The sequence below is a fragment of the Ascaphus truei genome, chromosome 4, assembly GCF_040206685.1.
Source record: "Ascaphus truei isolate aAscTru1 chromosome 4, aAscTru1.hap1, whole genome shotgun sequence".
Lineage (NCBI taxonomy): Eukaryota > Metazoa > Chordata > Amphibia > Anura > Ascaphidae > Ascaphus > Ascaphus truei.
In genome coordinates this window covers 298,668,011-298,682,020 of record NC_134486.1, presented here as the reverse complement: position 1 = coordinate 298,682,020, position 14,010 = coordinate 298,668,011, and the positions used below count along the sequence as shown (strand labels likewise).

General features: G+C 41.6%; 1 protein-coding gene across 4 annotated transcripts in view; it reads left to right on the top strand.

The window, feature by feature from the left end:
* Positions 1-14,010, top strand: part of FAM184A (family with sequence similarity 184 member A) — a 192,909-nt gene that overhangs the window by 176,710 nt on the left and 2,189 nt on the right. For 2 of the 4 annotated variants that reach the window (XM_075597750.1, XM_075597749.1), the window contains 4 exons: positions 4,411-4,528; positions 4,812-4,916; positions 10,869-11,068; positions 12,680-14,010. The exon at positions 12,680-14,010 is cut by the window's right edge and continues 2,189 nt beyond it. In XM_075597750.1, coding sequence (XP_075453865.1) covers positions 4,411-4,528; positions 4,812-4,916; positions 10,869-11,068; positions 12,680-12,761 — 505 coding nt within the window. In that variant the 3' untranslated portion in view covers positions 12,762-14,010. Of the gene's footprint in view, positions 1-4,410; positions 4,529-4,811; positions 4,917-10,868; positions 11,069-12,679 lie in introns of those variants that run through there. The other 2 variants (XM_075597751.1, XR_012801137.1) reach the window with 2 other exon arrangements.

Here is a 14,010-nt window from a genome sequence, read left to right as displayed (position 1 = left end):
TCCAATGTGACTGACTGGGTAAGTATCGCCCTAGTGCAGATACAGATATGCACTGATGGTATGTAGCTACCTGATTCTGGTCACGATTATTGTGTCTCAGCAGTGATGGGGTTAATGTCCACTATACCTATGGAAATGTTTCTCAGTGTATTACCGCTGGACACACAGAAGCGCTGTAGTTTAGAGCTAGAATCTAGGTTTGTTAGTTAATTCTAAGGTGTCTGCGTTCACTGCGGTGTGTATTGCTACACTCAGTCTCAAACTCTGGGAGTTTATTGCGGGGGCAGTTGTTATTGTACCAGTTATGGCAACATTTGCCGTGTCACCCCTCGCGCCCCTTGATTATTGTCCCGTAGACCCCGTGTACAGATACTTGGATGTCGGGGAGTATACGGTTTGCGCTATTATATCGGGCACAATTCTAGGTGAGTTTGTGAATCCTGCAGTGTCTGCATCTAGTTCAATATGTATTACTGCGTTTAGTCAGCAAACCTGGTGGTTTATTATGAGTGCAGTCATTGTTATGTTGTTGTAGCAACAGTTGCCGTGCCTTTCCTCACGCCCTTTGATGTAAGCCCTGGTAGACCCCGTGTACCGATACTGTTAGTCAGTGTCTTTACTATGTGGGCAAGTTTTAGTGGCTAAAGTGTTTTCACCATCATATACAGTTTTGTATTTACCCACACGTTGTAATAGTTTGGTACTTTGCGACTGGATTATGTCGCTTCAGGGAATACTCATGGAACCCCTGCTGAAGGCGGGGTGGATGTGTAGACGGGCTATATCACAGTTGGGTAAGACAGTGGCAGGAAACAGTCCCGCAGTACGCTGAGTTCCCAGATGATATTGTCAGTGTATTAGAGTCGGGTACAGTGAGGGTAGCATAGGGCAGACGTTCCGTTCGTTTTTTTAAAGGACTATATAGCATTGTTAGGCAGTCCTGCCCCTTCGCAGTGAAGCAATGAAACAGTGAAGCTCCGCACTCGTGTGTTGTGAGTAGTTTCTTAAAATCAATGATTCCTGCAGAGACCCATAGTAGCGGGGGACAGTCCCACAGTGTGCTGATTTCCCAGGTGATATTATTACCTTATTGGGATCAGGGGCACATAGAGGCTAAAATAGGGCAGACATAAAAAAGATTTTTAAATCAATAATTTCGGCAGAGGGTCTCTGCCGAAATTATTGATTTAAAAATCTTTACAGCAGATAAGAGCATAGCTCTATTGTTTCACTGCTTCATTACAAACGTTGCAATATCAGCCTCTAATCTATCCTATGGACCTCTGACTTGATACGCCCAGTTAAAGAGGTGTTAGCCTTGCTTTTAGCAGGGCTGTCCAATAACAGTATACGCTCTCTCAAACCACAAACGGAATGTCTGCCCTATTTTAGCCTCTATGTGCCCCTGATCCCAATAAGGTAATAATAAAGAAGCTGCCAGAGATGTAATCAACTCCAGAAATAGACAGAACCTTTTTCATGTCATATTTCCAATCAGCTCAGTTTCTTGGACTTCCCGTCTTCCACTGGGGTATTGATTAAGTTGTTTTTTTTAACAGTGATATATGGTTTGTGTAAGAGATGTGTGCAGAGGTACACTAATGGAAACTGATTTGGGTGAAATGAAAACATGGCTTTATTGAGCCTGTTCCTTTTAACAGTGCACAGCATACACAAACAAAATAAACAAAGCAACAAACACCTATCCCTGTGTAAGGGCTAACTTACTTCCCCAGTCCCTCTCTACAAGACTGGGAGGAAAAGCCCCTTACCAGCCTACCACCTCTAAGTCACAAGAGGTACCTTAAGCAGGTGACCCTTCAGGTCAGTGTCTGTGTGTCTTGATCTCAGCACAGCCTTTGTGCTCAAGTCATTATCTCTCTCCTGTGTCAGCACTATTGTGTGCTGAGGAAAATCTCTGTGCAGTTTTTCACAAGAGGCTTTTTTTACAGCTCTGATTAGCCAGGTTGAGACTGGTTAATTGCGTGGCTGCAATTAACTAGCTCCCTGCTGGATTCAGAGCTCTGAGGCAGCTTTATTGAAACAGGGATAAGTCCCTGTCACAGTTTGCCTTCAGAGTATACAGTTAGGTTCGGAAATAATTGGACACTGACACAATTTTCATAATTTTGGCTCTGTACGCCACCACAATGGATTTGAAATGAAACAACCGAGATGCAATAGAAGTGCAGACTTTCAGCTTTAATTCAAGGGGTTAAACAAAAATATCGTATGAAACGTTTAGGAATTGCAACCATTTTCATACACAGTCCCCTTATTTCAGGGGCTCAAATGTAATTGGACAAATTAACACAATCGCATAGTAAATAAAATGTTAATTTTTAATACTTTGTCGAGAATCCTTTGCAGGCAATGACTGCTTGAAGTCTGGAACGCATGGACATCACCAAACGCTGGGTTTCCTCCTTTGTGATGCTTTGCCAGGCCTTTACTGCAGCTGTCTTCAGTTGTTCTTTGTTCGTGGGTCTTTCTGCCTTAAGCATGCACCAATTTGCACTATTTCATATTCTATTTCCTAAAAAAATTCTCGGAAGGGCACTCCCTCCCAAAACTCCCCCCCAGAATTTTTACAAAATAGAATATAAATTGGTGCAAATTGGTGAATACTTGGAGTGAAATTTAGAACAAATGGCGTAACAGTCAGGTAATTTATAAATGACCAACGATTCTCGCGCGCGTCGCACCTTTCACCATTGAATCCAGTATTTTTGGACAAGCCACCTTGCAACCCTATCACTAGGGTTTTCCTAGTGTTCATTAATACGCTACCTCTGTTCTCATATGAACACTAGGAAGTACTCATAATTGTATCTACATCAATGTGATATACACTGATCTATTAATTGGACATTGAGACTCACACCATTATAAGCAAGCATTGTGCTCTGCAATTTTGTCAAATCAGTATTGCTGCTAAGATTCCTAGTCTCCGGGTCAGCAGGGTTTACCTAGCAAGGTGTTCACTAATACACCACCTCTGATCCCATTAGAATACTGGGACGCACTTACAAATGTATCTACTTCAACACTGACATATTATTACCAGGTGTCTATTCACTTATTCCAGCATAGCTGCTACCTATTTCCAACATTGGGGGGCTTTTTGGCACCTGGTAATTTAATAGGGGTTTCTGTGTCTAGGATACCCTATACAAGCACTATAGCAGATTGATAACAACACTGTAGGCTACATTGTTACATGAGTATGTTTTATATTCGCCGTTGATTTTATAGATCATTTATATACCTACTGACCTGCTCGTTCAATTTACCCTGTGGCGAGGTATGACCAGTCCCTGTAATTAGACTATATACGTGTCAATGAAGCTAATACGCTGACAACCACAGCGTGTCTCTACCAAGTGATCTCATAGATCCATCTTTGGGCTCCATTTACATCTGACACACATTGCCATGGATCACATTATTATAGTGTTAATCTAGTACTATTACCTTTTAGTCTGGATTCAAGAAGGTGATTTACCATTTTTAGTCAATTGTATTCAACTAATATACCACCTATCAATTACACTATCCTGGCTACCACCGCTCAGCCCTCATTTGAATATTGGGGTTATATCACCTCGCCACACTCACTATTAATAACATTAGTGAACGGTATAGCCCATAAATGAGACCCACCTTAAGACACATTTGCTTAAAGAAGCATATGAATAGCACTGTGGATAATCCTGGACACATGATACATAAAGCTTGGCCCCCTGCAGACGCACTTACTAGAATTCCCTCCTACTGTCTCTATACGTTCCCCTACCTACCAATTACATTGTAAGCTCCTCGGAGCAGGGACTCCTCTTCCTAAATGTTATGTTTATGTCTGAAGCACTTATTCCCATGACCTGTTATTTATATTATTTGTTATTTATATGATTACAACATGTATTACTACTGTGAAGCGCTATGTATATTTATGGCGCTATATAAATAAAGACATACAATACAATACAATTATTACACCAGCCACTAGTACTGTAAACAGATAGAACACTATAGTGTGTTTAATCCCTATTTCATTATATTATTAGTTACATGTGTTGAGTGTTCGCACTTTTGTTTGTCTACCCCTCAAATATTATATTGGACCATTAAAAGGTTATGTTTTAAACAATACATTATTATCCTCATCATCTGGGGAGTGCTAGTTTAAGAGGGGCTTCTTTCTCTTGTTTAGGCAAATTTTGTTTTCATACTCTACCCTGCCCCTGGCACCGCCAACTATATTGGACTGTAGCTAGAGCATCCTTCCCCTCCCCCTCCTCTCCCTTGTTTAACTATTTTAGCTTCAAATCATATCCTCTACTGTTTTGTCTCCCTAAGACATGTAATGATACTATTGACATTCATCATAATTTGTTTTTTCTTATGCAGGCTCACTGAAATGGAAGAAAAATATCAGAATAGGGAATCAAGGCCAGAGGATCTTCAAGTCATCTCCGAGTTAAAGGACATGGTTGCTGAAAGGGACCAACTCATCAAGAAATTGATTGTAAGTATTTTCTGTGTTTTTTTTTATTAATCTTTACCTAAACCATTTCAATGTGTTTACCACTCAGACCCATTACCATTAACAATTCAGTGGTCTTTAAATGCTTTAAAGTTTATAAATTATAACCGGCGTTGTCAATTATTAAACAGAAATGCATTCACAAACGTACAATTTGGGTGTAAAATATTAATATGCGATGTGTTTGAAAGCATTTATCTGGACGTGCGGAGTCTGGTTGCGCAGAAAGAACACAGTCAGAATTGCATGCTATTTTTTCCCACAGGAAGACAAGAAGTTCTACCAACTGGAACTAGTCAACCGAGAGACCAACTTCAACAAAGTGTTTAATGCAAATCCCAACGTCGGTGTTATTAACCCTCTAGTAAAGGTATGTAGCCAAAATAACATTCATTTAACATGTACACTTTAAGGTGAAGCACTAGAAAACAGGAGCTATTTTAATGACCCAACATTAGGTGTCCGCACCCTAGCTTTTAAAAAACCAAACAATTATTGAGCAACTTAAAGTGTCGTAATTAATTAATACTGCATCCTGGTCTCTAGCCACCAGTTAAATCCGTCAGTACTGCTACTTATGTGACATTGTTAGGCAAATGATACGTAGAAATGTAACCACATATTCACAGTACAATAAGTACAGTAAGTGTAGACAGAGAATACACCCTTTTAAAATTTAGAGTAAATGTGTTTAAAATGGTACATCTACAGTTCAGAAGCTGTTGTGACTTATAATTACAATAATATAATGGAGATTTCTTTATTTTGTTCTCTTCAATCTGGAGTTCTAATGTCATTTATGACATTGGAAAGATTAACTGCATTGAGATTAATTACTACAGTAATTACCCTCCCCCTCCTTATTCTGGGCCCGCACAAACCTACTTTTTCCCTGTCAAACCATCAGCAGAAAAAGCATTGACAATCTTGTTGTGTTCCAGAAGGAACAGGAGGCACAGTGATTAGTAACAACTCTCAGTGCATGTCAGACTTACATGATCAGAAATGACATCACAAATCAAGCATGCCTGATTCCGGAGGAGAAAATAATAAAACTTAATTAAAACTACATGTCAAGGGGTTTTACGGCTCTGCACTGCTTAGTAAATCTGGCCCTTTTCAAGTGACACAAAAGTGACACAAGAAGCTGCATCACAGTAGGACATCTGCATCTGCTGCAGAGCCAGCTTCCTTTAAGAAAGGACTGTAGTTCAGTCTCGCAGTTTCAAAGGCGTCTCCCTGTAGTAATGTAATAGGATAAGGGAGGGGATCCCAAAGCCGGTTGGCTCTAGATATATATATCAAGTCCAGATGTATATGTTTATTTGTAACAATCCATCAAGTAGTGAGTCAATACTGTGTCCGTCCAGGAGGTCAATAATTAAACGTTAATGTGAGTTTTGCTATTATGAGCCATATAATCCATGGACTGATATGTCAGGTAGGGGGAGGGGGATGTGGGATGGAGTGAAAGCCCCGAGAGACCCACAAAGTGAGCCGCACGGTGCCGCTCCTTCCAGCCCCACTGCCCTCAAGATATCCTGTTGTCACACTAGGCAAAGCAACCAATATAAAGAAATAACTCACAGCTCCAGGACACTGCTCCGTCTGATATAAAGAGAATCCTCCTGTTGATGGCGTGCTCCGGCCCAAAAGTACATGTAGAAAAAGAAATATAAAGGCGCGCACTGCTGTCTGGTAAGAAAGTAGCTGGACTAGGAATCCGTGTAAAAAATGTTTATTGAGGCAGTAAAAATGAACACCACATCACTCCAAATAATTCTCTGACACGTGTTATGCCATCTCTCTGATGAAATGCCTGCATGGCATGAAATGCGTTAGAGGATTTATTGGAGTGATGCGGTGTTCATTTTTACTGCTTCAATAAACATTTTTTTACACGGATTCCTAGTCCAGCTACTTTCTTACCGTGCACGCCTTTGTTTTTCTTTTTCTACATCTCCCTGTAGTAGTTATGGCAGACAGAGGCGATGCTAAGTGCACTGTGCACAAAATATACTGTTTCTTTCAAAATTCTTGGGGTCCGATGTAGCTGTAGTATTGCCCTGCAATCAAAAGAAACAAGTGTGTGTGCGGCCTACCGAAGGTGGAGTAAAAGAGCGATTCAGGAGATATTGTGTAACTTGGAGGGAATTATTTGACTTGGGATGGGAATAGACTTTTGGTCTGGGGATACAGATGCAGCGGCCGTTATCCGAACAAATCACGGAGCCGTTTTTGTGTGCTCTGCTGTATTCCACGCGGTATTAACGCGGCCAATCACCCCAGGCCCCCGTGTTTGTCGCGGTTGCTTTGTTTGAATTTCATGGATTCTGTTTCGTATCCGTGGCAGAAATGAATGAATTGTAATGTGTACAGTACTGTGCTACTGTGCTACTGTGTCAATTTCAGTGTTTAACACTAAAATGCAATTTTTTGCACTCGCGTCTTAAAGCGGGAAGGTTGGAAGAAATCCCACGCCATGACATGGGTATTCCGAGGTATACAACGCGTGAAGTGTTCGAATAACGGCCGCTGCATCTGTACATACGGTTTAGGCATGAAGAGTGCCAAACATAGTATGAGAGATTATTAAAAAAGGAGAGGTCGGAGGATGCTGCAGGGGCAAGGGAGTGAGGAGTGAAGTAGCTAATTTGAAGTGATTGGGGGAGGAGCCTACGTCTGTGCCCACAGTCACAGGCCAACAGTCTTATCACAACAGCCCTTCAGCACTAAATTAGTTAAAGCAGGGGTAGCCAACTCGAGTGCTCAAGAGCTACCAACAGGTGAGGTTCTCAGGATATACCTGCTTTAGTACAGGTGGCTCAGTCGAAGACTGCCACCTGTGCTGAAGCAGGGATATTCTGAACACCTGACCTGTTGGTAGCTCTTGAGGACTAGAGTTGGCCACTCCTGGGTTAAAGTATATATATATATTAAGGTAAACCTCACGGATGGTACGTTGCAATTTGTTTTAGTGTTTATATGCTTTTTTATTACAGTTGGGCGAGTTCGGATTTTGCTAAACCAAACCTCACGCACAGTTCGCATAGTATCTGTGTGCATAGGCATGCATAGGCAGGGACCGAAAACAAGGCAAACTCTAATTTTTCGATTTGCGCTCAGTGACCAAAAGCCTTCAGAAAAGCTGTTCTTGCGGCATTTCCTCCCTAGAAAGCCAAACCTTGAGAATCCAATTCCATGTGTTATTGGAAGCCCACAGACAAAGGCTAAAAATAACAAAACAACGCATCTAAATTCACTAAAACGCAACATTTATCACTATTAACCACGTCTTATTCCTTATATCATTCGGTAGCTATATATATATCTATATATATATATATATATATAGCTACCGAATGATATAAGGAATAAGACGTGGTTAATAGTGATGAATGTTGAGTTTTAGTGAATTTAGATGCGTTGTTTTGTATATATATATATATAGCCCGGTTTCCCCCCCCCCCCCCCTCTCTGGAAGATGTTGCTGCTACTGCTGTCTGTGGTGCGGTCATACCTGTGAGGGTCCAGGAGAGCTGAGTGTCCGCCGTGTTGTGGGTTAACAGGACAGGCTTTCGGTGATCTTTAGAGCTCACTCAGGGTGTCAGTGCCTCCAGTCAAAGCAGGCTCCAGGGTTCCCGGAGACAGTCCCCACCATGCCAGATTTTAGAGAATACCCCTACCCAATAGATTGTAGGCAGGGGTATATAAAAGGGATGCTTTATTTGGACATCCACTGTCATTGCCATACAGCGGATGCAGGATAGATTGAGATGGGTCCCAGGCCTCTGGATGATGCTTGGCCCTCTAATAATATTGAGGCCGTGCTCTCAGTTCTGATCTCTCTCTCAGTCAGCCCAGGAGGGACTGACTATCATGTCTCACCCCCTGCTGAGAGGAAACAGCACATAACTCCTCTCCCTAGGAGGGGTGGAAGAGAACCCTCTATAACAGTGTTTCCCAAACCCTGGGGTTCCGTGGAACAGTCCCAGGGGTTCCGCCTTCGGAGGCCCCCCCCCAGCCCGATTTTGCCAGGAGCAGAGAGAAAAGCAGTCTGTAACTGCAATCTCTCCTTCAGCCATTAGGTGGCGCTGTGCTGCACAGCTCATGCAGCACCTCCTTGCTGCATGCAGCTGTGATAAGGTGAGAAATTGAGTGTGTGAGTATGTCATGGGGAGGGGGGTGAAAGAGAGACGTGGGGAGGGGGTGAAAGAGACATGGAGAGGTGGGAGGGGGGTGAAAGAGACATGGAGAGGTGAGGGGGGATGAAAAAGAGAGATGGAGAGTTGGGGGGGGTGAAAGAGAAACATGGGGAGGTGGGGTGAAAGACGCGGGGGGTAAAAGAGACATGGGCAGAGGGGGTGAAAGAGACATGGGGAGGGAGGTGAAAGAGACATGGGGAGGGAAGGTGAAAGAGACATGGGGAGGGAAGGTGAAAGAGACATGGGAGGGAAGGTGAAAGACATGGGGAGGGAAGGTGAAAGAGACAGTGAGGGAGGGATAAATAGACATGGGGATGGGAGATATAGACACGAGAGGGAGAGACTGAGGAGGGAGAGCGAAAGAGACACTGGGGAGGGAGATAGAGACACTGATGTGAGTGAGAGACACACTGGCTGGAGGGAGAGAGAGACACTGGAGGGAGGGGGAGAGATGGACAGTGGGGAGAAGGGGAGACACACTGGAAGGTGAGAGAGACACTGGAGGGAAGGGAGGGAGAGTGAGAGACACTGGGGGAGGGAGAGTGACAGTGACACTGGGGAGGGAGATAGAGACACTGGGGGAAGGAAGTGACACACACTGGCTGGAGGGAGAGAGAGACACTGAGGTGAGGGAGAGACACTGGCTGGAGGGAGACACTGGGGGAAGGGAGTGAGAGACACACTGGGGGGGAGGGAGAGAGACACTGGGGGGAGGGAGTGAAAGACACACGGGGGAGGGAGTGGTGGGGGTCTTTTAAAAAATGTATTGGGGTGGTGGGGGTCTTTTTAAAATGTATTGGGGCGGTGGGGATCTTTTAAAAATGTATTGGGGCGGTGGGGGTCTTTTAAAATGTATTGGGGCGGTGGGGGTCTTTTAAAATGTATTGGGGCGGTGGTTTTTTTAAAAAATGTATTGGGGCGGTGGTTTTTAAAAAAAATGTATTGGGGCGGTGGGGGTCTTTTAAAAATTATCTTGGACCAAGAAACATTGCACATTTCTTTTTTTTTTTTTTTCATGTACTGTACTACGCTAAAAATATTTAAGGGGTTCCATTCTGTTTTACAAAATATATAAGGGTTCCACAACTAAATTTAATTGGGAAACACTGCTCTATAATTTAGCACTACCTCTCTGAGACACCAGAAGGGGAGGGCACAAGGTCTGCACCATAATTGGCTGTACACAGACCCCACTCAGAGAGTCAGCATGAGCATGAGGGGGGTCAATGCCCCTAGGATAGACTGTCACAGCCTGTTTTATATATATATATATATATATATATATATATATATATATATATATATATATATATATATATATACATATATACATATACACACACAAACACAAACACACAAAAAGACAAAGGAAAAGTCCCAAAATAATCACTCAGGTTACCACAAAATTAACACAATTTATTAGAAAATAATATGGAAAAGGACAGTTTAAAAAAGCAGGACCCCTAAAGAACCCCTAATAGTCCCACAGGGAATAATCCTAACAACATGAATACACGATACCCAAACTACAAATCTCCTACATCATGCAGGCCAACAGGAAGCCGTAATGTCATCAGTGGTGGCTTCCTATTGGCCTGCATGACGCAGGGGGTTAAAAAAACAGAAAGTAGCTCTGGTATCTTTAACGGTAAGTATCTCGGGAACCAGGGTGTCCATGGAGCTGAAAATAGTGCGGTTCAGCTCCGGGGACTCCCTGCTTCAAATCCTTTAAAACAAGATGGAGGACAAATGGACGCACTTGCTTCTTTAAGGAAGACTATTATATAGTTACATACTTTACTAAAGGTTTTTTTGTAGGTCAGGGATTTCACTTATAAGGTGCCCTGCATTAAACTCATTATGAACACATTGTTCTCACTGGCTCCTATGACTGGAAGGCGCTTATTCAATGTGCTGTGAAGCTGCTTTCGTGTGTTGGAGAAGATCGTACTCATGTTTATTTGAATGGAGCTAAAGCACTGGGAAGCAGCTTCACAGCAGAGTAAATAGGGACCGGAGGGGGTTAACTGATTTCAAGTCAGAGGATGATACTCACCAGCAGATGATGTTTACAATATAGACGTGAGCCTGCCTCACACGTGTTGTTTTTAATGCAGCAAAAGAAGAAGAATGATAAGTCCACAAACAGGTTTGTGAGTGCCCCTAACCTAAGTGCCCTGGAGTCAGGTGGAGTGGGAAACGGACATCCTAACCGCCTGGAGCCCATTCCTAACTCACCCATCCACGATATTGAGTTCAACAGCAGTAGACCTCTTCCACAACCTGTACCGCCCAAAGAGGCCAAGACTTATTTGAGGTGAGCACTGCCTCACCAGTCATATTGTCACTGAAAGTGCTGGACTGCAATCTTTTTGTATGGCATCTGCAACCTCTTTATAGAGCTCCTTTTTGTTTGAATGTTTGTTCAAAACAAGTCAACATTTGCTACTGAACCTCTGTAACCTGTGTAAGATCTGCTGTTTTTCATGACCCTTGAGATTCCATTGTCATTATTTTATGTATTTGCACATTTAGAAACATATTTGTGTATATTTATTTTGCACTTTTTGTTTTAATATATGTATGTTGTAAACATTTTCCATACATTTTGGAGTAATTTTTTTTTTTTAAATGAAATTAAGACATAGAGAAATCAAGTGCCACTTGTCATGCTGTTGGTTTTTAGTGCAATTTTTGTTTCCCTAATTAAATATGCAAATCTATAGTAGTTAAAATTAATACCCTTATCATCTGGGGGTGTTACAGGCCATGTCTATGGGTGTTAAATATGCCCAACAGTTAAGACACGACCTTTTATCTTCCACCCAAATTTACACTGTTTAATGTTAGTTCACTGGATTAGTTAGATGTGATTTCCCCATTCTCCATTTGAGTGCCTTTGATGTACTCTTGAAGTGCCCTCTAGTGACACATTTAAGGACTTTTACATGATCTAATATTTTACTTATTTTTTAATGGGGGTTAGTTATCATTTATGAAAAAAATAACTATTTATACACTATAAGGAAAAAAGTTCAAACCTATTCACTGAAACTACCAACAACATGTATTACTGTTATATTATTTGACTGAATATGTGTTGATGAGCATGAGATGTTTGTGTTTGCTCATTATTAAGCATGTAAACTGCATGTACTCCAGCAAGGGGCAGAATGCTGTTCCCATTCGTTGCCCATGTGTGCCTTGCTGTCTACGATGACACCTTGTGTAGTATTTTGCTGTTTATTGTACCCTTGACTCAGCACTAAAATAAAACCATGTTTCCTTGTCTTTTAAGCATAATTTCAAAGGATACTTTTGGAACATAAAAAAAACCCCAAATTCTTTGAAACATATTTATTCGTATCTTTGTTGTTTACATGTGTAACACATAATCATCACTGCATGATACCACTGAAACAATAGCAGTTAAAGTGATGTCCCTGGTTTAGACAGGTATTGTGTTTGTGTTAACCTAATGAGAAGTATACAATGCTTGCTCAGCACATTAACATGGTAATGTGACCCTTGCATCATACTTCTCACAAACAATTGTTCTAATTTGAAAAGGAGGCTAAAAGAGGGACAACTAAACTGGGCCAAACCACTTTTTTATGCTAAAATATTTTAACACTTTTAGCTATTTTTGATTCCCTAAAAAGTCCTATTTTTTTTTTTTAAATTATTATAATTAACTGTAAATGTATTTACCTGTGCTGCTGATGTATTACAATGGAGTGGATGTACAGAGATGTCACACCGGGACAATAAACAAGGAAATGAACCAGGATGCTTTTGACTTGTGCTAGTACACGAATGCTAAATGTCAACGTTTGCTTACTCTTCTCGTCTTCTTCCAGTGCTTGTGTGCTCTACTTCTAACGTTTTTACTTTATAACATGTGTTTCCTTTTCTCTCTGGGATGTAGCCCTCCCCAGACTGAGACTTCACCAGTGGCTTCCCCAGACCCACAGCGTCAGGAATGGCTTGCCCGATACTTCACTTTCTAAGAGACAACATTTGACTATATTTCTATTGTGGCACAGCTTTGATGTGGACTGTTTGTAAGAGCATGACCTTGACAAATCCTTATGTGACCAAGCTTTGACGTAAATACTGTTTGTCAAACACTGTGAGTGAGAGTATTTGTCTCCAATTGAAAATGCACTGTACCTTTCCTATTAAGTTTTAATCACACTGCGTGTTTACTTTCCTTTGGTGGGTGATAATCTCCAAATTATTTTTTCATTTGAAAAAGTTTCCAAACTTTGTAACAGACACATCATTTCTTAGAAGAATTATTGTGTTACCACCTTGCCCAATTCCTTTTTCCCTTTCCCCCCTTTTTTTTTTTTTTTGTAGTAATATTAGTATTTCTTGCAAGAGTTTACCATAATCCTCAGTGTAGCCACGGCGCTGGAATGACTCGCGTCATAGTGCGATGTACTGAAGTGCTTAAAACGCCTTCTGACTACAACCATTCACCAGATGAAAGAGGTTAATGACGTCAGTTTTAGTCTGATTTTGTTTCATAGCTTGACGCCAGAAATTACAATGTGCCTGGAGTCAGATTCTCAGCTTCTGATTGGTATGTATATACTATGTATGGCAATTGTATTCCTATTGTAACAGCATACAGTACAACCCTAACTCCCAGTGTCTTATTTCCTATGGAAGTCACTTTTATTATAAAAAAAAATATTTTTTCTTATAAGAATACATGTTGGTTTGACTGCTTTATTTAATGCCAAAAATGTTGTTTTTATTGTAAGTGTTTTTTTTGTACTTGTAGTTCAAGATGTATACAGGTCATTTCCATTTCAAAAGGCTGCGTTGTGGGCCTCAGGCTGCGCTTATGGTGCCGGCGACGCGATGGTGACGTCAGGCTGCGGTTGCTGGAAAAATCTAATTGAGATGACTTCCAGCGATCGCGACCAAGCCGTCGCTCTTTTGCGTCGCGCTTACTATAAGCGCACGCGATGGCGGCAATGCATTTGTTTTGGCGTCGCTGTCACCTGCACTATAAGCGCAGTCTTAGTCATTGTGTTGTTTATAGGAGTTTTGGGCTTTACATAAATTATGCTGTTAATCCTGTAGTCAAAACCTGACTGAGGGCAAGGAATCAACAAAGACAATAAGATAGACATAAGGATAAAAACCTTAATTGCCATGAAGCAGTGTCTGCAGATATGGACGGCTATATATAAGGTATTGTTCCAACATGCTGTTTGTCCATTAAACAAGGCATCACAAGCAGAG